The following is a 25,980-nucleotide window of genomic DNA, read 5'->3' as shown; positions in this document are numbered from 1 at the left end:
ATCCTATAATATGTGGTCCTTTGTGAATGGCTTTTTTTCATTTAGCATAACATTTTCAAGGTTCAAGTTGTAGCATGTGTAATTCATTCCTTTTTATGATTGAATAATACTCCACTGTATTTATATGCCACATTTTATTTATTCATTCATCAGTTAGTGGACATTTGGATTGTTTCTACTTTTGCCTATTATGCATAATATTGTTATGAACATATATGTCTAACCTTTTCAGGAATTGCCAAGCTGGTTTTCCAAAGCAACTGCACCATTTTACAATCCTATTAGGAGTTTGAGGGTTCCAACTTCTCCACATTGTCACCAATAGTTGTTATCTTTTTGATTACAAACTCGTGGATGTGGAGTGGTAGTTCATTGTGGTTTTGAATGCATTTCCTTGGTGGCTGAGGCCAATGAGCATTCTTTGGTGTGTCCTTTTGCCCATTAGTTTATCTTCTTTGGAAAGTTGTCTGTTTAAGTTGGGCTTTTTTCCCTCTCAAGATGTAATTAAAAATTTTTAATTACATTAATTATATGCAAGTATAATTTTTCCCTTAAAAATACTTAAATGAGAAAAAATTTCCTTAAAAATGCATTTTTTTTCCTAAATATCTTATATTCCTTTTTAAAAATTATTTTATTATTGGGACACCTGGGTGGCTCAGTTGGTTAAACATCTGACTTCACAAGCAGGAGAGAGAGAGAGAGGGAGAGAAAATGCAATTAGTGCAGAGCCTGATACTGGGCTCAATCTCATAAACCTTGAGATCAACCTGAGCCGAAATCAATAGTCAGTCCTTTACCTAGCTGAGGAGCCCCAACAGTGGTACATTATTGTTAACTAAACTCTAGACTTTATTTGGATATTGGTTTTTCTACTAAAGTTCTTATTCTTTCTAGAATCTTATCCAAGATACATGTTGCTTTTAGGATGATATTAAGGATAGTTTTTTTTCTCATTTATGCTGTTTATATATGTAACACACATAAAACTTAGATCAGTTTTTATTTTATAATTTTCTCTAATTATAACTTTAGTATATATTGTTTATTATCCAACATTTATCTGTACTTTAATTTTTATATACTCAAAAGTGAGATTTAGAAGTAGAGTTGTGAGTAAAATTAGCACATATCTGTGATTTTCAAATTATGAACAGAAGATCAGATTTTCAAAATTTCAAGAGAATTCTTAATACTGTTATAAAAAGTGATTTGTCATTTTCTGTTTGTGTTTTTCAGCAAAAGAAGCATTTGAGAAGAAGGTGTCTCCTATAATAATAGACAATACAAACCTACAGGCATGGGAAATGAAGCCATATGTTTCTTTGGTTTGTATCATAAATTGTCATAAGTCTGTAGTCTGTAGCAGTAAGTTTGAAATTATCGGGGGATGTTAATTACACAAGTGAATCGCAAGCAAACAGTCCTTGGACTCTCTGTAACTCAGCTTTCTCCGTTTTAACAAAATGAGAAAAATAAAAATAATTTTTGCGTAAAGCTAAATGTATTCTGTTTTCAAATTCTGAGATTTAGTTTTAAAACTCTGAGATAGTTTTTGTTTTTAATGTCTTTTATGAAAAGGTCGTGGTATTAAATTATAATTTTATGTTTGTGTATATACATAATTATAATTTAGGTGTGTGTGGGGCGCCTGGGTGGCTCAGTCGGTTAAGCCTCTGACTTTGGCTCAGGTCAGATCTCACGTTTGTGGGTTCGAGCCCCGCGTCAGGCTCTGTGCTGACAGCTCAGAGCCTGGAGCCTGCTTCCGGTTCTGTGTCTCCTTCTCTCTCTGCCCCTCCCCTTCTGATGCTCTGTCTCTCTCTGTATCAAAAATAAATAAAACATTAAAAATAAAAAATAAAATAAAATATAATTTAGGTGTGTGTGTGTATGTATACACACAAAATCTTTTTCCTTATTGCTGTTACTTGGCAGAATTAAAGTTGGTGGTCTGTTGTTAGTCCTTAAATTTCTTTTGAAATTTTGCTCTTCGGATAAATTCAGAATTTGATGAATTCAACTATTTTCAGTTCTCCAAATTTGCATTATTCTTTTTCTCCCCTTTTTTGGCCCAGCTGTGATAGCACCTTTTCTAGGATGTCAGCATTCATTATCTTACTAAAAAACTGAGTGGAGTACTCTTTCTGTTTTCCTGGCACCCTGGCTTACTTTTGTGATAGGCGTAAGCACTCTGCTTTTATCAGTAGGCCGTGGGTTGGCTAACGTTATTCAGTGAAGTGCCAGATTGTAAATATTTTAGGTTTTGTGGGCCACATACAGTCTGTAGTTTATTCTTTTTTTTTTCCTTTTTCCTTTCTTTTCAAATGATCCTAAAAGACATAAAAACTATCCTTAGCTCCTAGGCTATACAAATACTGGCTGATGGGCCGAATTTGGCTCTAAGTCTTCTATATATTCTTGCAGGTAGGTCTGTTGTTTTATTCATCATTGACTCTCCAGGATATAGCATTGAGCTTGGCATAGAGTAAATATGTATGTTGGCTTAAAATGATGAATGAATGACGCTTTTGTGATTATGGAGTGTTGTTTATTTTACTCCTTCAATATTAGCACACATAAATTATGAGAGACTCTTGAATACTGAAAACAAACTGAGGGCTGAAGGGGGAGGGGGAAAGGAGAAGGGGAGTGATAGACATGTGGGGGGGCACTGGTGTTATACGGAAACCAACTTGACAGTAAACCATAAAAAAAAAAAAGCACACGTCTGGCACGTTAAAGCTCACTTTGTTTCTTCAGTTAATGAATGATGTGCTGCTGCTTTTACGTCCTCAGCACATCCAGCCTCTGCCTCCTTTGCTGTGCTTAATGCACTTGTACTGTTTTGAAGGTGTGACTCTTCATTTTTCTGAAGAAAATTAATGTCCTTTGAGAGCAAATGAGATTTTACTTCTGTGCAGGGCAGTATAGGGAACAAAGACTCAATTTTAGTGCATTGGGAATTGAAAGTCAGCTTGCTTTCTGGCCTCAGGAGTTCCTAGTTTCTAGCCTAACATATTTATCATGGGGAATGCTTTCCCCCTTACTCTTACTTGACTTCTCTGTATGTTTTCCTTAGCTTCCTACTGTCATTGTTGACAGTTCACTTCATTTTCCTGTAAAGAAGGCCCTGCATTACTGTGCTGATTTTCATATAGCCTTCAGACTTCCATAATATTTTTCTCTTTTTTCTTACATAATAATTGAAGTTAAAAAGCTATTTTTCCATTATTGATTCCTTGGCTCTTCCAAGCTCTGTTTAGAAGTATGACAAGGGGTGCTGGGGTGGCTCAGTTGGTTAAGCTTCTGACTTTGGCTTGGGCCATGATTTTGCAGTTTGTCAGTTTGAGCCCCAAGTCAGGCTCTCTGTTTGGAGCCTGCTTCGGATTCTGTCTCTTCTTCTCTTCCCTTTCCACCTGCCTGCACTCTCTCTCTCAAAAACAAATAAACATTAAACAAAATTTAAAAAGTATAAATGACTTCTGCTTATCATAGGATAAGCAGATTCATCTTTTTCTTCAAAAAGAAGGAGTTATAGGAACTACTGTAGAGAAGGAGGAACACTTTTTACTTCTTTTGGTAACAAGATAATGAGAGCTGTGGGGGAGTGCAATAGATTGGAGATAACAGTCTATTACTATCTTGACTGTCATTTATAAAAGTAGTTAAGTAGTGAGTTGGGAGTAAGTAGCGAGCAGTGAGATATGCTTAGTTAGGCATCTGGCAAAACTTATTACTTTGTTCTAAATATTCTATATATATATATATGTATATAGTATATCAGCATATATATAGTTTCCCTTGTGAGCTGTCATATAGTTTAACATAAATCAGAATCCTCCCAAGTAATATAACATTATCAAGATTTATCTATTGATATGGGAGTTGAAAAAGTCTTTAAATGCAGTCTCTTTATTTCTCTCTTTGTGTGTATGACTTTAAAATTAATTCGATCCTAAGAGATATATGATACTCCTTTAGGTCATTAGAGACTGGGGCTCTTGCCATGCCCTGAATAAAGTATATGAAATTTGGTATTGAGGTGAGGAGATAGAAGTGAACAGAGTCATTACAAGGTGTTATGTCACTTCCTACTGTGGTGTCTTGGTTGATTTTGAGACTTTTCTGTCAGAATGACGGAAAATTGCAGTGACTACTTTTGGCATCTTGTCATAAAACTGAGGGAGGGGATCAGTCAGAGATGTAATGGTGGTTGTGGAGATGGTAGGCAGATTATATAAGGGCTATAAGATGACTGTAAGAATTTTAGATTTTACCTTGAGTGACATGGAAGAGCCTTATCTGTTAAGGCTATCATAATAAGGTGCCACATGGGTGTCTAAAACAACAAAAGTAGTTTATTTTTTTCACAGTTTTAGAAGCTAAAAATCCCAGGTCAAGATATGGCCTGGTTCTCTGGGTGAGAGTTGTTTTCTTGGCTTGCGCATGGCTGCCTTCTTGCCTGTTCTCTTACGGTGTATAGTGAGTTCTTTGGTGTCTCTTGAATGCATACTAATCCTGTCAGATTAGAGCGTTACCCTAATATTCTCATTTAATCTTCATTACCTCCATAAAGGCCATGTCTCCGAGCACAGTCACATGGTGGGAGAGGGGTTTGAAGGGACACAAGCATTCAGTCTATAACAGGGTTTTAAGCTGAGTAGTGACGTGATCCATGACTGTTAAGAGGATTGCTGTAGCCCAGTGTTGAGAATAGACTTGGGGCTGGGGTGGGAGAGGCAGGCATGGAAGCAGGGAGACTAGTTAGAGGGCTGTGGTGGTAATTAAAGTAAGAGGTCATGTGGCTTAGACCAACATGGTGGCAGTGAAAGTGACGATGAATAGAGGTGGATATATTTTGAAAGTAAAACCAACTGAATTTCTTGTTAGGTTGATATGGATGTGAAAGAAAGAAAGGAGTTCAGTATGACATCAGGGTTGGTTTTTGGCCTGTGTAGTTGGAGGTTGCCATGAGCTGAGAATGATGGAGAAGGGTTTAGATAGAATAGTTTTGGGGTAATGGATTCCAAAAGTTTAGGTTTGAATATGTTAAATAGGTAGGTGGATCTATGAGTTCAGAGATGAGGAGTGAATTCTGAGCTAACGATATGTATTTGAGAGTCATTAACATATGGGTGATATTCAAAGCCAAGGAATGGAATAATATTACTAAAGAAGTGAGTATAGATCAAGAATAGAGGAGCAAGGACTAAGTCAAGGACTAAGCATTCCCTTGTGGGAAGAGGTGTGGTTGGAAAAGAAGGACTAGTGAAAAAAAGAATGAGAACATGATTTTAGTGGAGCTGGAGGAAAAGCAAGTGTGCAGGAACAAAGTGTCAGGAGAAGGAAGTGATGGATGGTGATAAACGCTGCTGAGAGTCAGGTAAGAGAGGACTGAGAATTAAGTGTAGCATTTTTCATGTGGAGGTAATTTGTGGTCTTGATGGGCAGTTTCAGTGGAGTAGCCAACTGGAGTGGGTTTAAGAGAGGTGAGAGGAATTGGAGATCCACGTGTAGTAATTCTTTTGAAGGCATTTTCTTGCAGAGAGGAGCAGGAAAATGGGAAGCTGGCAGGGGAAAGGGGATAAAGGGTAAGGGGGAGAAATAATTGAATGTGATAAGATTGATTCAAGAGGGAGAGAAAAACTGATAACCCAGAGGGGAGAATTGCTGAACTTGGTTATCCTGGAGGTGGAGAGAGGAGATGGATCCAGTGCAGAAGTATAGGGCACGGCTTTTAGATAATAGATTAGAATTTTGAAAAATAGAATGAGCTATTATTTGAAATAGCTTTAAAATTTTAAAAGTAATGTGCATGTATGATAAATACTCAAATTATAAAAAAGAATGCCAAAAAGTCCTATTCCTTTGGTAGATGCTTTTAATAGTATTTTTTAGAATCTCTCCAGAAGTTTTCTATATATGTAAAAATGTGTGATTAATTCTTTTTTACCCCAGTGAAAATTTTGTATCTTACTTTCTTAACAGTTTATATTGGGACCTTTTGTCGTTAACACGTATAGAATTTTCAGAATTGCTGTATGTTTTTTCATTGTATGGTTGTACCTTCATTTATTTAGCCAGTTGCATATTAATAGTCACTGTGTTGTCTTCTTTTGCTATTACAAATAATAATGAACTGGATATCTTAGGTGTGTTTGTGTATGTGTGTGTATTTGCACTCATAATTATTAGTAGCATAAATCTCTGGAAGTTAATTGCTGGGTCAGTGAGATTTTGCACTTTGCCAGTTTAACAAACTCCTCACAATTAGATAAATCTTTTAGGTTCTTTCAGTTAACATGCTATGAATTTGGAAACAATGCTTTTAATTTCATGGAAGTAATTATTTTTAAATACATTTGTCTTTTTTGTGCATAGTCTCAAAAACATAAATATAAAGTCCTTTTTCGGGAGCCGGACACGTGGTGGAAGTTCAAACCAAAGGAACTTGCAAGGTAAAATGTGGAGACCAACTAACATGTTTTTAATTTTATGGCCGTGGTAGAAAGTCCATCTAGATTTTTTCTCTCTATAAAGAATCAGTGAAAGAAAATAGATTAGATTGCAGCCTTTGTAACAAATTTTGTATTTCCTATAGACTTTCTTTTTCAGTTTTTGAAGAGTGTGTATTTTCTTATTCCTAATATTAAGTTAATTAACAGAAAATTCCAATTGTCTTATATAGTCAGTACATTATTACTTATTAATAATAATATATCAGTATCTGAAATTAGAACAGACCCTGGGGATTGGCATACCTGAACTTTGTGCTGCGGTGAGGGGAGGAACAAATCATTGTAGCTGCCTGGTGACTTAGAACATGGAAAGTAAGTGAGGGAGGTACAGGTGGAAAAGAGAGCAGATACCTGACTGTCCAAGTATTGCACTACCCTCCCCACTCCATGCCCATCTCCCAAAGCTTATGCTTTTTATTTGATTGTTTGACTTAAATAAAAATGTTACCTAGGACGTAGACACACCATGTATTTTGCTTTATGCTCTGTATTCTCTTAGATCTAGGCATAACTAGATTTTGGTCAGGGTATTTTCTTCTTGGTAATTTTAACTAATTTTAATAATAACTAAAGGGTAGTCTAATTTTACTATATTCATCATGTTGTGCAACCATCACCACTATCTAATTAGTGAATATTTCCATCATTTCAAAAAAAACCCTGTACCCCCAGTTCTCCCTTTCCTTTGGCAAATGTTAATTTGCATTTCTGTCTGTATGGATTTGCCTGTTCTGGACATTGCCCATAAATGGATTCATACACTGTGTGGCCTTTTGTGTCTGGCATCTCTCACTTAGCATAATGTTTCAAGGTTTTAATCCTTATTGTAACATGTATCGTACTTCATTCCTTTTTATATGCTTTTGATACATTACTAGATTTCGTTTTCTAATATTTTGTTAAGGATTTTTGTATCTGTATAAATGAGTGTGGTTGACCAGTAATTTTTTTCTTCCTTGCTTTTTCTTGCCTGGCTTTGGTATCATGTTTTAGGTTGATAAAATTAATCAGAAGATATTTCTTTTTCTCTTTTCTGAATTTATGTAAGCTTGAATGGTAGAATTTACTTATGAAACTGGATCTGGTGTCTTCTCTGTGAGAAGGTTCAGTTAGAATTTGGCATTACACCAAAGTTTTCAAATTTATTTAATTTTATTAAAACAATTATAGTATTCTGTTTACATTTCTGCTGCATCCATACTTAAGTTCCTCTTTTTAATCTTGAATGGGTTTATGTGTGTCTTCCTTCTTTTTTTCCTTGCTTATTCTCACTAGAGATCAGAATTTTTATTAGCCTTTTCAAATAAACATCACTTTGCTTGTTTGATCTATTATAAGTTTGTTTTATGTTTGTTCACGTCTACTTCTCTTTTATTCTAGTTAGTTTTTAAAAAACATCTATTTTGTTTTGTTTATTCTTATTTATATAGGATTTCACTTGAAAGTTTAGGTTATTTTCTTATATGAGCATTTGATGCTGTGCATTTCCCTAGGTACTATATGTTCAGTGCTCCTAGAATTTTAATATAGAATACTTTCTTTTATCATTTTATCATTTACCCCCTTATTTGCATTATGATTAATTTTACTTTTTACCCTTGGGTTATTTAGAACTATGTTTTAAAATTTCTGAACAGATTGTTTCTAAATTCATCTTTTTTAAAAGATTCATTTTCAACTTAACTGTAGTAGGTAAGATTGTGTGGTTTGTGTGATTACTAATTCCCTGATATTGTAAAGATGCATTTTATGACCTAGCATATTATCAGTTTTTTATAAATGTTTCCTGTTTGCTTGATAAAAATATGTACTGGTTATAGTATGTTAATATATTGTTAAATCATGCCTGTCCTATTGTTCACATCTTTAAAAAAAATTGCCTGGTGGATTAATATTTAAGGGAGGAATGAGGAAATCTGTGTGAGAGGGTTGTTGAAATCTCTGTTATGTTGAGTATGTTAGTTTCTTCTTATAATTCTGCCTATTTTTACTTTATATATTCTGAAGATATATTTTGAAGCACTTATAAGCAAAAATTTTTGTATCTAATTGAACCATTTATCTTGTCAAGTGATTTTCTTTTTTAACCTTTTAATTATTGTTATAAGGTCTAATTTGTCTAATATAGGCAGAACTACACCAGCTTCCTTTTAGGATTTGAGTGTTATTTCTTTTCCCATACTTTTACTTTTGAACTTTTCAGTGTCTTTACATTTAGGTATATCTCTTATAAGTAGTATGATTAGGTTTTGAAAATTCCTCTGTCCATCTTTGGCTTTTTGTTACTAAGGTTAGTTCTTTTATGGTTATTTTGGTTATTCATGTAATTGGTCTTGTTTCTTACTATCTCACTCTGTGCACTTATCTCACCTTTCCTGTGCTTGTTTTTCTCCTATCACAGAAAATTACATATTTGACTTCTTTCCCTCCTATCATGCTTATTAATTTTGGATTTTTTTCACTGAATGCAAATTTTCTTATTTGTTTTTTATTTCTCTATTAATTTGGAAATTATATACACTGTTTTTATCCTGTTAATGGTTACATTAAAACTTTTATCATGCAAACTTCAATGTTAAATCATTTTCTTAGCCTTCTCAAAAACACCCAGATTTTCAAACATTTTAACTCTGATACTTACCTCCCTTCCAACTCACATGCTGTGATTGTCCAGTATATAGACAATGTGTTTTAAACTCATACAGTTATTATTGCTTTGTGCTTAATTTTTCTTGTATCATATATCTCTGGGAATTTCCTTCTGTCTGACATTCATCTTTTAGGAATTTCTTTACAGTATAGTTCTGCTCCATGTCAAACTCATTTTTTTTTTTTTCATCTGAAAATTCTTTTATTGCCTTCATTCTTGTAAGATAGTTTCACTGGGTGTATATATTGATGGAAAGTTTCTGTTACTGAGGATAACGTTTAATCTCTTTTGAATTCCATCACTGTTAAGTCAGCTGTAATTCTAATACTTGGTTTCTTTGTCGGTAACTAGTTTTTTGTTTTTCTTAGTTTTTGGTTGTTTTTAAACCAACCTTTGGTCTCTTTACCTTTGGTGAATGACAGTTTCAGCACTATCTTTCTAGTGGTTTCCTTATTTATCTTGTTGGGGATTTATTGGGCTTCAGAGATCAGGGGATTGGTATCTTTGATCCATTCTGGAAAATTCTCAGACAATTTTCTTTAAATTGCTTCTGTCCCATGTCCTCTCTTTCTGGGACTTGGATTAGATATATACTGCCTTTTTGTTCTGCCCTCTATGTCTATGTCTCTTAACTTCTCCTTCATATTTTCTATCTCTTTGCTTCTCTGTGATCTGAAACCAGACCAAGATTGAGGTAGGTAAATATGAAAGCCAGATTTGCCCACATGGCACATACTAATATTAGCCCTGGGATCCAGACATTGAGCCCTGGATTCAACCCAAGATAGGAGTGTTGCAACTGAGACTAAAGCATACCATCTGGCCTCCTGGCAGATGCAAATCCAGATGTTGTATGAAGGAAAGCACCCCCAGTTTAAGGCCTAAGGAATCTTTAGTATTAGGTTCAACTAAATGTGAGTTCATAAACAAAAACAGGCAGAAACAGAAATAAGCTACCATGAGTGAAAGCACAAATACAACAAATTTCATATTTGGATATCCCAAGACTTCAGATACAAGGAATATTATTTTCTTTGCTTGAACTTAAAATGTATTAAAATATACATTTGCTTAAAGTGACTTGGGATCTAGTATTATTGTAACAGGAAGGCCCTTTGGACATCTAGTCTGCCATGGTGGCATAAGTGGAAGACTAGTGGAATTCTTTTACTTACTAGTTAATAATTAAAGCCTTGAAGTGATGGTCATACTCTTAGGAAGTTTTTTTTTTTTTTTTTTTTTTTTTTTTTTTTGCAGAACTTGAGAAGAACTTAAAGTTTTTCTAAGTTGATAAAAGATGTTTGGAAAAGATTATATGGAATGATTTTAAAAATGGGTATTTAAGGCGTCTTGAATAAGATGAAAATTAGAATCTTTGTGTATTGTGTCAAAACAAACCAGCTTAGGTATTTTTCTGTTTTAGAAATATAGCATTATTCTGTGTACATTTAAAAAATGAAAAAAAATTTCATTGTTTGTCTTGACATTATATGTTCCGTTTTTTGAAACTGTAATTACTAATATTCCTTCTACCCTTTTCTGCCCTGGGATTTTTAGGCGTAATATTCATGGGGTAAGCAAAGAAAAAATAACAAGAATGTTGGAACACTATCAGCGTTTTGTTTCAGTGCCAATAATCATGAGTTCTTCAGTTCCAGAGAAAATTGAACGTATTGAGTTGTGTGCATATTCTTGTGAGGACAGAAGTACTAGGTAGGTTAAAGTCCCTGTGTACAAAAATTCAATTTGAAATATAATTAAAAAAATAATTTTGTAGCTTGTGAAATCACTGCTAAATAACTTTAAAAATAAAACTAGATGTTTGTTATTTGTAGAGTTGAGATAATTGTCTTACCTGAAGCAAGATGTATATTGTTAGCAAGAGAAGTAAATTTATCTAAGCAGTGACATGGGAGTTTTTTCACTGTCCTCAGGGTTTTGAGGGTCCATGTTTATACTGTGAATGCTCCTGCTTTCTTTATGTAACTTCCTGCTGTTACTGGTTATTGCCTGTTGTTATTTTCTGTTTCTTTAGGTATTAGCGAAAATTCTTTTTCAAGTTAGTATTATAAAAATTAATCATTAATGAAAGCTTTGAATAAGTAATACAAGTCGTAGCCTTTTGGAAGTTTGCAATCCAGCATGGTATTGATTCTGTGAAACATTTAGGACGTATAAACAATTTAATAAATAGGAGAGTTAAAGAATAACCTTAAATATAAATAGAAGTCTAAATCGACCATACCTTTTGCTGCTAAGGGCTGGTGAGTCTCTATTAAAAAGGAAACAGGAAGAGAAAATTCATAAAGCTCTTTTATTGAGGGGCAGTGTTGCATAGTGGTTTAGAGCATGGCTCCTGAGCTGTTCCCTGGCTTCATATTCCAGGGCTTTGCAATCTTTAACGAATTACAGAATCTGTCTACTTCAGCTCTTCATTTCTAAAATGGCAATTATAACACTTTGCTCATAAGAATTTCATAAGGATTATGAATTAATACTGAAAAGGGACTTAGAATAGCAGCTGGCATGTAGAAGACTCAGTGTTAGATGTGATTTTACTTAGGAAGCGTCATGGGAGAGGTGGGACTTTGAGAGCTCCTGAAATAAAGAGAAAAAGGAAGATGAGTTGATAAATTGACTAAGGAAAAAGTGTAATGATTAGGCAAAAGTGCTGTTAAGTCTGAAATTAACATTGAGGATGGTTTTAAAAAATTTAACAGGTGACATTTCAAATGACAGCTCTCCTCCCTTTCTCTCATTTCTCTTAGTTGTGTAAATCATGTTGACTCTTGGTGACTTTGTAAATGAAGCTTAAGCATTTTCCTTTGTAGCAAGTGACAGGTGTTAATAGAGGTAAACCTAGTTTCATGTATATTAAGCTATTAAAATTTTGAAAGAAGCCAGGTGTCCTCTTCTGGGAACAAATTTAGAAACTTTAATATTTAATACATATTAAATCTCATGTTTATTATTCGAAAAAAGTTTGAGTGCTTCCTATATGCCAAGCATTGTGTTAGGTGTTAGGGTTACAATAAAGGGATATGTTCATAGTGTACTAAGGAAAGATCAAGATTAGGTTTTATAATTTTAAAGTAGTTTATTTATAGAAGTTTTAGAAGAAATGTTAAGTATCTTATCTTTCAGTTGAATGCTTTTTTAATTTAAATCATAATGTTAATGGCAACATTAAGAGACTTCCTTATAATACTTTAAAAAAAAATCTTACAGCCCAAGAGACAATGAAGGTATTACCTCTGAAAAAGAAGAAAGTGTCTTATCTTCATCTTTGAAGCATCTAGAGTTAACTGAAGAGAAGAAACTTGAAGTGACCAAAGAAACTGTATTACCTGAGAATGTTACATATCTCTCTAATGCAGATTTAAACAAAGGAAGAAAAGAAATAAGTAGTATGAATCCTAACATTCAGAATGCTCAGGAAGTTTCAGACCTATATTTTTCTGATTCTGAAAGCAAAGTACAAGCAACAGAAAAAAGTGAGAAAGAAGAGCAAGTAGAAATGGCTTCTGAAAAAGAGTATAGTAAATCTGATGCAGATAGTTTTGTGAAGAGAGTGTCATCGAGTATTTGCTATGGTGAAAATCAAGAAGACTATGATCTTTCAAATACTATAGGATTTCAAAATAACAAGTCTTCACCTGGTGAAATATTAGAAGAAAGAGCCACGGTAAAGAAAAAAGCCTTTGGAAAACAAAAAAGCAAATCAACTTTGGAAAAGTTCCCTAGACACGAGCTATCAAATTTTGTTGGTGATTGGCCAGTTGATAAGACTATTGGTCAGAGGACAAAAAGGAACCGAAAAACTGAAAAAGCTTCGTATGTACAAAGTGACAAAAAGTATAATCACCCTCAGGCACACAAAGTATTAGATAACAGTCTATCTGTGAATATTGATCACATCCAGCAGCAAGAATCTCCAGATGAAAGTACAGAGAGTGACAAGAAGTCACAGTATGATGATGCTTCAGAATCTTTCAGTAACCGTCAGTATGATCCGAATAAAAATACTGAAAAACAGTCATTCAGCATTGTGGGTGACTGGCCTTCATCTGATTCTTTAGCTCAGAGAGAGCACAGATCTAGAATGCCAAAAGATGGCTTCAAGGAGCCCAACCTAGAATTTGGAACTAATGACAGTATGAATGAAATATCCTTTTACACAGCACATGAGGCCTGCTGGGGCATGAGCCCTGAAGAATTGAAAACACTGGGTAGTTCCAGTTCCACTCAAGGAAGTTCTGAATCGCTATCCAGTGAAATGACCTGTGAGAATAAAACTTGTCCAAGTAAAAAGATTCATAGACAAAACACATTGTCTCTTACTTTTACCAATAGTGGGCCAACTATTCCTGGAGTAGTAGGACCACAAACTTTAGCAGAATTTCCAGAAGAAAAGCTTAAAAAAATCCCTGGAATAGAAGGAGGCACGTGTACCCAGACTGAACCACAGGATTTTGCTCTCTTATGGAAAATAGAAAAGAATAAAATTAGTATTTCAGATTCTGTGAGAGTATTAACAGGACGGTTAGATGGATTTAAACCAAAAGCTTTCAATATTAACACAAAATTAGATGTTCAAGAAACAATTCCGTATAGGGTAATGTATGATAAAAGTACATATGTTGAAGAAAGTGAGCTCACCAGTGCTGATGAATCTGAAAATCTTAACATTCTTTGTAAACTCTTTGGGTCCTTTTCATTAGAAGCCCTAAAAGACTTATATGAGAGGTGTAACAAAGATATTATTTGGGCTACAAGCCTTTTGTTGGATTCTGAAACTAAATTATGTGAGGATGTTGAATTTGAGAATATCCAAAAATCATATGATGAAGCACAAATTGGGCCATTTTCTATGGGATTAAATTTGAAGGAAATTATTAGCCAAAGAGGAACCTTGGAGGATTCTTTGTCTTCTGTGCCAGAATTTGGCCATGGCACTGTTGTCAGTAACACTAATGTGCAGTCTACCTGTGACTCAGAAAAGGGAAACTCTGAGCAGGCAGAAATAAGAACTATCACTACTGAGAAACCTGGATGTAGAACAGACTTCTTTCCTAATACCCCTACAGATCTAAAGAATACTAATGAAGTATTTCCTGGTAGTCAGGCAAAACTTCCAGGTTTATATGACATTAAGCAGTCTTCTCCAGGTACTCTAAAAGCTACTACTGCTAAAGATGTGAGGGACATGGAGAAGAACCTAGTAGTCACAGAGATTGGAGACAGTATACATTCTTCTTTAAATTTGTCTAATATTTTAAATTCTGTATCGAGCACTTCACATCTTGAGTTAAATGAAGTTGATTTTACTGACTCTTTTGAAATAAAGAAAAATGAAAATCTTCCTAAGACTTATGTGAAATTTCCAAACACTGAAGAGTTTATGAATGAAGATGAACAGGAAATGGAAAAAATTCTAATGGCTGAGAGTACTCTGTCAGCTGGAGTTAGTGAAGAAGATAAAACTGAGATGCTGAATCCCATGCCAGTGATGGCCAAGTCTCTGACCATAGACTGTTTGGAATTGGCATTACCTCCTGAGCTGGCTTTTCAGCTCAATGAATTATTTGGCCCTGTTGGTATTGATTCAGGTAAAGAAAAAATAGACTACCTACATTGTGTCTTTGTGTGAATAGAAACAGATTCAGGTTTCTGTCTCCATTTTGAAATTATGTTCTATGTTAATTGAAATATACCTTGTTTTTGACATATTTGTTTATAGAATATTTCAAAAAAAGTAATTTAAAGAAATAGGGAGTATTTATATGGAGTTTGTGTTCACCCTGTGCATATATTGAAAGTTTTCTGGGATTTGCACGGATGAACCTTTTTGAATCCGGGGTGCTACTCCAGATATACTTAAGGCAAGATTAATTTCTTAGAACACACTTCTTGAAAATCCTTGACTAATGGAAATGAATATATACATTTAAACTGATGGACAGGAAATAACTTAAATATATGAAGCATTGTATAATTGCATCCACCAAGAAATGTAAAAACAGTGACATAGTACATAAACAATTATTCTTGGAGCTTTAGAACTAGAAATATAGGTTAGTAATATGAATTAGTTTTATAAGATGGTTGAGTATATTTTCTCAAAATGTATGAGTAATGATTATATTTTCTTTTCTTTTTTCCCTCCTCACAAGGGTCTCTAACAGTTGAGGATTGTGTGGTTCATATAGATCTGAATCTGGCTAAAGTGATTCATGAGAAATGGAAAGAATCTGTAATGGTTGGTAGGCTTCTTTTTATAAAGAGCTCCTTTGTGTTCACCTTTGTTCTTAATAAAATCTACTGAATAAAAGATTTCTATTGAAATTTGACTTTGAGAGAGAATGAATTTTTATCAGTAAACAGGCTACTGATATTTTTTTCTCTTTCCAGTGTTTTAGATTATTTCCAGATGGGACAAATTATATAACTAATGAAGGAGCTCAATATGACTGTTGACTTTTTTAAGAGAAAAAAATCATAAATAGTTTTTACTCTAAAGGTTTGCAGTAGTGATTGATTAAATATCAAAAACAGTTAAAAATCAGCCTTAAGAGCTCTGTAAGTGGAAAAATATATTAATATAGTCCTACTTCATAATCGTTTCTAATTTTGTTTTACTTAGATTTAGCAAGAACAGTTGATAGTTTTACAAGGAGAAGTGATTTCTAGAGAAAAATAATATCTTGTTTTTCAATGCACCCTCCTTTGCCAATCCCCTGTTCTCCATTTGTGTTTAGGAGCGACAGAGACAAGAAGAGGTGTCCTCTGGCAAGTGTATGCGAGGTAAAGCACATAATTTTTACTTCTAATGTTCTTGTCATGATGTTGAAACTTGGTGGTGTTTGTGTATGAACTTTAATGCATTATTAAATACGCTTCCACAAAATGTGTTACCTAAGAATTTTGATTTGAAATTAAAGTTCTTTTAAAATATTTAACATTTAACATTGAAATAAAATTAGAGGAACTAAAAAGCACCTGTAATTAACTTTTATGAGTGTAGTGGACCACCTATGGTGTGCTCTAATACATATAGTCAGGGTATTTCCTGTTTAAGATTTTGTTCTGGTTCAAGAGCACTAAAATGTTCATGTGTTTGATTGAGAGCATCATTCAGCTGTTACTTGGTTATTCAAAATTTTTATTGATGTTAATGTTATCAGAGCACAAAAGGCCGCCTGCTTTTGGAACATCTACCAAACTGGCAGTATTTGATTCCAGACAACGTCTTAGGTAATATTGTCCTCAGTGATTAGTGCAGGGGCCTCTTGTGCATGTTTCCTTCAGATACCTCTTTTGTCCACTTCATGCTCGGACTCCAGGTTGACGATTCTTTGGGTGTCCTTTAGTTGTAGCTTCAAGAGCTAAAGCTATTTGAGAGCTAGAGGTACTGGAAGGGTATCAGAGTTTATGTACATGGCAGTATCTGTTGTTTCTTTATTCTCTGGGAAAGCAAAGGAATATATAGAATATGCTGATACCCTTAGAGATGCTGAAATATTATGTATTAAATCTTGTTATTGTGAACTTCTTAGAATGTTAAGTTTCTTCCTTGTATCGAATATCATTTGTTCAGTATTTATTTGTTGTGTGCCTCTAGTGGGTTGCAGGTTTGCCAGAATATTGGTTCTTTCAGTCCTTGGAGTGGCTGAGCAGAGCTGAGCAGAGCTACTCTAGCTGGTCACTGCCACCGGGCTGCAACTCCCTCTGTTTACCATTGTATGTGGGTGTCATTTTTTCTGTGTTGATGCAATACAAAAAGTTGTGGGGAGCACCTGGGTGGCTCAGTTGGTTTGATCTTGATTTCACCTCAGGTCATGATCTCCGAGTTCTTGGGATTGAGCCCCATGTCAGGCTCCATGCTGACAGCACGGAGCCTGCTTGGGATTCTTTCTCCTCTCTCTTGCCTATCTTCCCCAGCCTGCACATGTTCTCTCTCTCTCTCTCTCTCTCGAAATAAACATTAAAAATAAGTAGAAAGCATTGAGTTGATTTACAATGATACCCAGATCCTTGCTCATTTGAAATATTCCTTCATTTATATATATTTCTTGCTTGAAATTATGTGACCATCTATTTTGAAACTTATGTTATATAAGCTAGATTTAAAAATCATGTGTCTTTGGTCTTTCTGAGGTAGTTGTAACAGAATGAGTAATGCTTAATTTGTATGTTTGTTGTTGCATGTCTGACGCTATACTGCTTTTATAGATCCTTCCCTGATTGGGAGTTTTGGTCTTGATAATCCTGAACAAAAGTCATCTCAGAGAACAGGCAAAAAATTACTGAAGACTTTAGCAGCACCTGAAATGCAACCCTTATTGGATCATTGGAACACTCAAACTAAAAAAGTGTCACTCAGAGAAATAATGTCAGAAGAAATAGCCTTACAGGAAAAACATGATTTGGTATGAGTTAGTATAACCATTAAGACTTTGTCTCTGACTAGGTTGATTGTATGTTTTCATTTGATTCTGTATTTCTTAGTCTGGAATCTGTATTTAACCTGATTGAAGTTAATGTTAAATTTGAAAATTGTTTTGAAGTTTGAAGCTGGAGGTTTTTGCCTCTGGGGGATTAGTTGATATTCTATAAAAATAAGCCTGTCTGTATTAAACTATTATTTTAGATTTAATTTTGTAGGCGATTGAGCTGCATTTTTTTCTTTTAGCACTTATCTGTATAGTTTTTTAATTTTGGAAAAGCATGAAAAATCTTTCATTTGGAGATAATTTTATTCATAAATTAGTAAAAAGAAATGTTTGTTTTGCTATTAAAGAACTATTGCAACTTTAAAACAAAATTTTTTAGAGAGAATGAATTTGAGTTAAAAAATTGAGTACTCTTCTTTTTTAACTTTCAATCCAACAAGTTCAAACAAAACTTTATTTTGAACTTCATTCAGCATATCAAATTTTATGAAGCCACAAGTGAGTTTGGGTTTTTTTGCATTTCTTCTCAGCCTTTTGGAATTCTAAAAATTAGTATTAGAGAATTTCAAAATCAAAAAGGAAAAGAATTTAGAGATTATTTAGTCCAGTTCTCAAAGAAAAAAAATAATTCTTAGATGGTGATCTAAAACATTTTATTTACTTTCTTACTTATTTGATTCTTCAAAGAGCACCTTGTATTTGGCTGAAATATATGGAATTGGGGCATAGGAAGAATGATGGGATTTTTCTGCCTTCATGTTTATTTTCCCCAGTTATCTTGTGAATTAAATTGGAAATGTTACTATTTTTGCATGTTTACATAATCCAAGGAGCAATCTCTTTGGTAACATCTTATAATGTAGAGTTGTTTCAAATATTCTCTTCATTTATATATGTAATACATTGGAGAATGTACTTTCTTAAAAAATATAAGGACGTCTTAGAATTTATGCCCAAATGTATGACACCTTTTGTTGAAATTCCATTTTTTAATGCTGAAACTTATGGTTCTAATCTGTCTTTTAATTTCTTAGTGTGATAGTGAACAAATGAATACATTGGCTTCCCAACTTAATACATTTTTCTTTTGACTATCAGTGAATTTTGCTAATTTTTCTATGGGTTGGGTAATAGAAGCTGAACTATTTGGTCCCGAGGATACTTCTCCTTAGATAGAGCCTCAGTAAGAGAATTTCTTAATGCTTTGTTTTCACTCTTTGTCTCCAAAGGAGAAATACACTTTGTATTTTTTTTAAGCAAAGAACGTAAAATAAACAAGCATAATATATGAGCAGAATAAGGTCATGAGTTTTCAGTTCATTGATGAGACCTTAGAATTTCTAGTTTAGAAACTCTATGACCTAGTAGAATGTTAGTAAATCTGATCACTGAATTTTTTAATAAATTCAGATCATAATGTATATCTTAGATAAAACATGAAGTATTTTTAATTCTTGAGGTGGCTTGTTTCCAATACTTTTGTGATGTGTGATGTGTTCAGCTTTACCAGTCCCTTTACTGGTCAGATCATTACCTGTTGCGAATCCTCTTTTATTGTTGTTTGGTGTTATAAATGACCTAAATATGTTAGGGCTATCCTAGATTATTGTAATTTTTTTATTTTCAGAGTCACCTTTGAAATTTTATAGGAAGTTATTTTTCAGATATTAGCTCTTGCTAGCAAACAAAAATATTATGTACTTACATCACAACGTCAACACATTGTTTTAGAATTAGAAATCACTTTAAGAATGTTTACCATAATCCAAGGTTAGAATTTAAAAAGCACATTTTTAAGAAAGTTCTTTAGTTTGGCAATTTAAACAGATCCAATTATGACTTGTGAAAAAATAACAGTTAGTGACAGTTCTCATACAGTTATTTTGGAGTAAATATGTCTGTGAAAATTTTTAGGATTGTGAATTTTAAGATTTTCTGTCAACCTGAATTTGCAACTTATTTGTACATTGTAGTTTCTGCCCATTGAGGAGAATATGTTTTTGAGGACATTGTTCAAAGCATCACACAGTGTCCCTTTTATGAAGACCCATGGGAGAAATTTCTCTCAGGTCTCAGTACCAGAAGAAGCTGTACTTCTCCTGAGCAACTGGTTTGTTTCTATTTTATGGACACTGAGAATCTTTGTTTCCCCCTTTGCTTTGGCCACTAAGAAGCTCAGAGCTGATTTGTGGCCTGCCTGTAGCAGTTGTACAGGATTTCATGGCGCATTTATGTGCTCACTTTGTTTGCCAGCTTTATCCTGTGTTCTTACTTTACTCTCTAACTTCTTCATTTATTTATATCCTGTATATACATATGTGTACATATATCTTCATCTTTTTTTATATAATATGTCTGAATGTCTGGGTATGTATATATGAAAGTATGTGTATATTTATATACACTTGCACACATATATGTACTTGTGTGATTGTGTATATCAAAGAACAGCTTCAAATACTTTGCAAAAATGGGATATGAATAAATAGTGCAGGAATACTTATTTTACTAATTTGAGTCTTAAATCAGTGAAGAAAGTCTGCGATTGCTTTTAAATTATTAGTCTTTCTGCAACAAAATAACCGTGTTTTTGGATCAACATAATTAGTTTTGTAAATTCCATCTAAAGGTTGATTTATGTCTTTTTTGTTTGTTTTAGAAAAGGGAGGCACTTATGTTTGAAAAAGATTGTGCCACTAAACTAAAGGAGAAGCAGCTCTTTAAGATATTTCCAGCTATTAACCAAAATTTTCTGGTGGACATTTTCAAGGACCACAAGTGAGTGATGGGATTATCTATAATTTCTATTGTGATGTCATTGAAAGTGTATCATTTTAATTTTTCTGATAACAAATATCAGTATGTTAAAATCCATTTAAATGCAGTGTACATAATGCAGAAAGTGAGCAGGTTTTGGAAATTGGTTTATAGTCCTCAGTTTTGTGCTCGCTTCAGCAGCACATATACTAAAATATAGTCCTCAGTTTTTTCCTCATATATATACTACTGTGTGTGCACTTACATGTGTAAGCCAATTTTTTGGGCGGAGGGGTAAAGAAATTTTTTTTTCTGTGTTATAAGTACTGATAGTATAATTCACCTTGGATGTTAAGAACCTTTAAAATTTTGGGGATCCTGCTGGGTAAAATATTTCATTGTTTAAGTTTTAATTTTGTAGATTACTAGGAAGGTTGAGCCTTTTCCATTAATTTATTTTTTTATTGCTTACCTTTTGCCTGTTTTCCATTTGATTTTTTGTATTTTTTTCATTTGTGAGAGCTCATTTTGTATGTTATATGTAGTTCTCCTGTTTCTATAGATTTAACTTATATTTTTACTCTGATACTTAGCTTTTAACCTAGTATATAGTCTCTTTGGGCATATGCATGTTTTAATTCATTTGTTGTATCAGAAAATCATTTCCTTTATTGTTTCCGATTTTAATGTCATTTTAGGAAGTCTGTATTTCCCCAATATTACAAAAATATTTTCTTCAGTATTTTAAAATAATGTAGCATTTCCCATTTATCCAGGAGTTTTAAATTTTCAAGATCTTCTAAATTTCATGTGTATGATACGAGGTAGAGATTTAACTTAATTGTTTTTTAGATAATCAGCTGGATGAATAGATCATCTTCACCTGTTGATATAAAATATAACCACTATTATTTGCTAAATTCCAAAATACACATTTTCTTTTAAAGATTTTTCAGTTCTGTTGCGCTTTTTGTTTAGTCCTGGGTTTCCACCATATTGTTTCAATTATCATAGTGTTACATACAGTGTTTGATGTTTGCATTTTAGGAATACTTCTGGATTGAATAATATATATTCAGTATTAACATAGTTCTTAAATTTGTATTTAGCAAGAGATGTTTTAATTTTTTAAATATTTTTATTTTTAAATTTTTTATGTTTTATTTATTTTTTTTTGAGAGAGAGAGAGAGAGAGAGCATGAGCAGGGGAGGATCAGAGAGAGGGAGACACAGAATCTGAACACAGGCTCCAGGCTCCAAGCTAGCTGTCAGCACAGAGCCCGACGCGGGGCTCGAACCCACAAACTGTGAGATCTTGACCTGAGTGAAAGTCAAGACGCTTTAGCGACTGAGCCACCCAGGTGCCCCAGCAAGAGATGTTTTAAATAGATGCCTTTTTATAATCGTTTGAGAATTGAATGTAGATATTTTTCTTTAGTTTATTAGTGTATTTCAATCATAATAGTAAATTTCTAGAATAAAACCTACTTAACCTTCAGGTTTTTGTTTTTTATTTTTTTTCTTTAGATGCAGTTTAAGAATTGAGATCAGGATTTTTACATCAGCAATTAAATGAGATTGGTGTGTAATTTTCTGTTCTTATGCTACCTTTGGCAGGTTTTGGTTTCAGAGTTTTATTTGGTATTAGACTTAATAAAATAACCTGGAAAGTGCTGTTTTTCTTTATGCTCTAGGAAATGTAAGTAGATTAGTACTGTGAAGGTTCTGGAGTTGTACCTTTTCAGAGAGAAGGTCTTCAGAATTGTTCACTGTCTTAACGTTACTGCTTAATTCAGATTGCTTTTTTCATGAGTCTGTTCTGGTAGTTTACTAGAAAATTAGTTTTACCTTAGTTTTCAATTTTATTATTATTAAGTTATAATAATATTCTTTCATAGTTAAAAACACTGTTTTGTATTTGATCGTATTCCTTTTTCCTCTCCTAGTGTTTTTTTCTGTGTTCTGTTTCTGCTCTTTATCAGATTGGCCCTTTTATGAATTTGTGTGTCATCCTTGCGAAGGGGACATGCAAGTCTTCTCTGTATCTTTCCAGTTTTAGTACATGTGCTGCTGAAGCGAGCACCAGATTGATTCTTTTATAGAACAAGCTCTTGTTTTATTGGGCAAAGTCTATTTTATGTTTCTAATCATCTATTTTTGTTTTTAACTTTGGTTATTCTTTTTTTTTTTTTTTTTGATAATTCCTTTCTCTTAAAATTCAATATCATTTACTCTTTTGCTAGTATGTTTTCTTTCAGTCTTTAATAACAAATACATTTAAGGGCATTAATTTTTTCTTTTTAACATGTTTTTGATATACATGTAATATTTTGATTTTTATATACAGTATTTTCATTTTTGTTACTTTTAAAATCTCTAATTCAGATAGATTTTCTCATTTACCCAAGACTTTTTAATTTTCTAAATGGTTTGATGGCTTTGGTGGTGAATGGGGTGAGGGTTATTGCTTATTTTGTTTTGTTTTATTGAGGTACAAAACTGTGGCCTGGAAGAGTTCTTTTTGGAATTTAAGATTTTCTTTGTGGTTTAATACATGATCAGTTTTTATAAATATTACATGAATGTGCTTTTGAAAAAGAATATTCTCTGCTGAGTGTGTAGAGTTCTAAACGTGTCACTCAAGTCAAATTTTTTAATGTTATTCCAATCCACAATTTTCCTACTTATTTTTGCTGCCTAACTTAGTGTTTTCTTAGAGTTTTGTGTTAAAATCTTCCCAGGGGATGGGGTGGGCATGGGGATTAGGGGAGTGGCACTAGTATATGGCAACTCTCTTTTATGGGGACCTCAGGCAAGAAGGCCTGATGTGAAAAACCTCAGAGTTGTGGGTCCCCAGGCAAGGTAAGGGGGCCGAGTGAGTCTTTCCCTGGAGATGCCCAGAGTGGTGGGCTAGTCCTGCCCATTAGGGTAGGTGGTCAGCTGCCTCCTTTTGTTTTCCAGCAGCTGTATAATTTTTTCAATTAGCAGTAGCTTCACCATCATCCTGGTAAGGAGGGTAAGTGGGTTTAGTTATTAAGATATGCCTACACTACAGTGTTCCAGGACCATACTCCTCTACCACCGCTAATGGTGGATACTGCCTTCCAGCCCCATGAGTAAGCAAACCCTTAATTTTAAGGACTATTTAGGATGTGGATAATTTCGGGTAGCTTCCAGCCCCTAGGAACCTCTATCTGTTTTATCGAGCATCTTAGGCAGCTGGGTCAGGGCTAAAGTGGAATTGGTAGTTCAGAATGGTTCTCCATCAAAGGTTGTCTTCATTAAATTGAAGAAGAACAAAATGTCACACTACTTGGGTAACTATCACATTTCACAAATATTCCTTTCTGGTCAGCTCTTCATTACCTGGTCATTGGAAGAGATCAGAGGCCTATAGTCTGAAATAATGAACAGTATAAAGTCATTTATAATTTGCTTTGGAATGAGTCTTTTTAGATATTGGAACATTAGTGTTTGTTGAATTGTCTCTGTCAATTCATAGAATTTGATACTGCATGCAATATAGAATCACCATGAAAATATGCATGGATAATTAGGGGTGGAAGGTACAATAGTGTTTTACTTTTTCCTTTCTGTGTCCCTGCTTAGAATTTCTCTGACTGAGACCTTATGGTTTAAGTAAAAAGTAAAATTTGACACAATAAAAATGTCAGTTTAAAGATCTGTTGTCTGTGTTTGATGTTTGAAGGAAACTGAGACCATGTGCGAATCCAACAAGGGACCTAAAAAGTATAAGTAATAAGAGGGGCGCCTGGGTGGCTCAGTCGGTTGAGCATCCGACTACGGCTCAGGTCATCTCACGGTTCGTGGCTTTGAGCCCCGTGTCGGGCTCTGTGCTGACAGCTAGCTCAGAGCGTGGAGCCTGCTTCAGATCTTATGACTCCTTCTCTCTCTGACCCTCCCCTGCTCACGCTCTCTCTGTCTGTCTCTCAAAAACAAAAACATTAAAAAAAAAAAGGTATAAGTAATAAGATGAAAGTAAGATTTGTTGTGGGTAATCTATCTGGAATAAAAGATCAGACAATGAATTAATAATCATTGTTACCTTTTAGTATTAATTTACAAAAATTAGTTTTGGTGAGCTTATTACTTGTTTCCTTTTGATCATTCTTGTGTCTTTGAGATACATAATGTCAATGTTTAAAACTTAGAAGTGAGCCAGTTTTTTGTATTCTGAAATGTTTGAAGGGTTGTTAATGTTAATGTTTTCATATAACTTTTTTTTTATTGACATCATACTTGTAACTCTGTGCAGCTATTCATTAGAACACACAGTCCAGTTTCTAAACTGTGTTCTTGAAGGAGACCCTGTAAAAACAGTCGTAGCACAAGAGTTTGTTCATCAAAATGAGAATGTCACTTCTCATGCTACACAGAAGTCTAAGGAGAAGAAGGTACAGAGTTATTTATTTTTTATTATAAAGTAAATAATTGGATATGAAAATGTAATTGGTTTGTTCATGTAATTTAATGAGTATTTCTCACATTTAAGCTAGATTGGCAATTTAACCACCAATAGCATATTTGATTTAGGATATCTGTTTTTGTCTTCAGTGTCATTGTGTATGGTAAGCACTTGAATTTTTGGAAGTTTTTCTGTATAGATTCTACACAGTAGCTTATAGGCTTAATTGAATAACAGCGGGGTGGTGCTATGGTGGGTTTTAGGATGTAAATATGTTAAATATCTAGGCAGAAAATTGTGACCATTTGAGAAACTGCCAAATTTTTTTCCAAAGTGACTGTACCATTTTATGTTCCCACCAGTGATGTATGAGGGTTAGTTTACCCACATTATCTCTGACACTTGTTAATATCTATGTGTCTTTTTGATTATAGCCATCTTAGTGGCTGTGAAGTTGTCCTAAGGCACATGGGATTTATTTTAATCAGATATGGTAAGATACTCAGATATGGAAAGGTCATGAAGGAAGAAATTTATTATACTCACAGATCTCTAGAAACAGGAGGCATGGCCTGCCACCTAGGGCCACATGGAGAAGAAGCAGTGTCAGGAGACAGAGGGAGCAGAGGGGAAATGTGGCAAGAGCCTTTTTTATGGTTTCTGTGGGGACAAATAGGTGAGACAGGGTAAGCAGGTTTAGGATTGGCTAGTTTGAACAGTTTCAGCGGGTTCTGGGGCAGAGGAATTGTCCCTGGTGTTCGGGTATCTGGCGTGGGTGATTAGGCAGTGTAGATGGTGGCCCTGAGGGTGAGAGCCCCATAAAGGAAGTGGTTGAGGGTATTAGCTCTAAATTGATTGGATTACACATGTAAGGTATGTTAGCAGGTGAGTTGTTTGCTATCTCTAGGAATTAGCCAACCCCAGGGTTGGGGGTACTATCTCTCCAGAGATTAGCAAGGCCCCGGATGTCACAGCATCAGAAAACAGGAAATAAATAAAAGAATGGTTAATAAAGAAGTGGTATCTCCTTGTCATTTTTATTTGCATTTCTCTGAAAACTGGTTAAGTTGAACACTTTCTCATGTGCTTATTGGACATTGGTATATCTTCTTTGAAGAAATGTCTACTTATATTCCTTGCCCATTGAAAAAAAGGGTTTTTTTATTGTTAGTTGTA

The 25,980-nt window shown here is 34.1% G+C and overlaps 1 protein-coding gene and 1 non-coding gene across 5 annotated transcripts in view; one reads left to right on the top strand and one right to left on the bottom strand.

Moving 5' to 3' along the window:
• N4BP2 (NEDD4 binding protein 2) overlaps positions 1-25,980 on the top strand; it is an 81,654-nt gene that overhangs the window by 36,236 nt on the left and 19,438 nt on the right. For 2 of the 4 annotated variants that reach the window (XM_029946955.1, XM_029946965.1), the window contains exons 7-15: positions 1,240-1,328; positions 6,382-6,458; positions 10,726-10,881; positions 12,397-14,777; positions 15,342-15,427; positions 15,927-15,972; positions 17,401-17,597; positions 20,281-20,399; positions 24,655-24,793. In XM_029946955.1, the coding sequence (XP_029802815.1) occupies positions 1,240-1,328; positions 6,382-6,458; positions 10,726-10,881; positions 12,397-14,777; positions 15,342-15,427; positions 15,927-15,972; positions 17,401-17,597; positions 20,281-20,399; positions 24,655-24,793 (3,290 nt within the window). Of the gene's footprint in view, positions 1-1,239; positions 1,329-6,381; positions 6,459-10,725; positions 10,882-12,396; positions 14,778-15,341; positions 15,428-15,926; positions 15,973-17,400; positions 17,598-20,280; positions 20,400-21,905; positions 22,063-24,654; positions 24,794-25,980 lie in introns of those variants that run through there. The other 2 variants (XM_029946975.1, XM_029946982.1) reach the window with 2 other exon arrangements.
• LOC115303369 lies at positions 22,355-22,461 on the bottom strand. The gene has a single exon (XR_003914006.1). It is a non-coding gene; the product is annotated as a U6 spliceosomal RNA (small nuclear RNA).

The sequence above is a fragment of the Suricata suricatta genome, chromosome 1 (assembly GCF_006229205.1).
Source record: "Suricata suricatta isolate VVHF042 chromosome 1, meerkat_22Aug2017_6uvM2_HiC, whole genome shotgun sequence".
Classification (NCBI taxonomy): Eukaryota; Metazoa; Chordata; class Mammalia; order Carnivora; family Herpestidae; genus Suricata; species Suricata suricatta.
The sequence above is the reverse complement of the archived record's forward strand: the minus strand, read 5'-3'. Positions and strand labels throughout refer to the sequence as shown.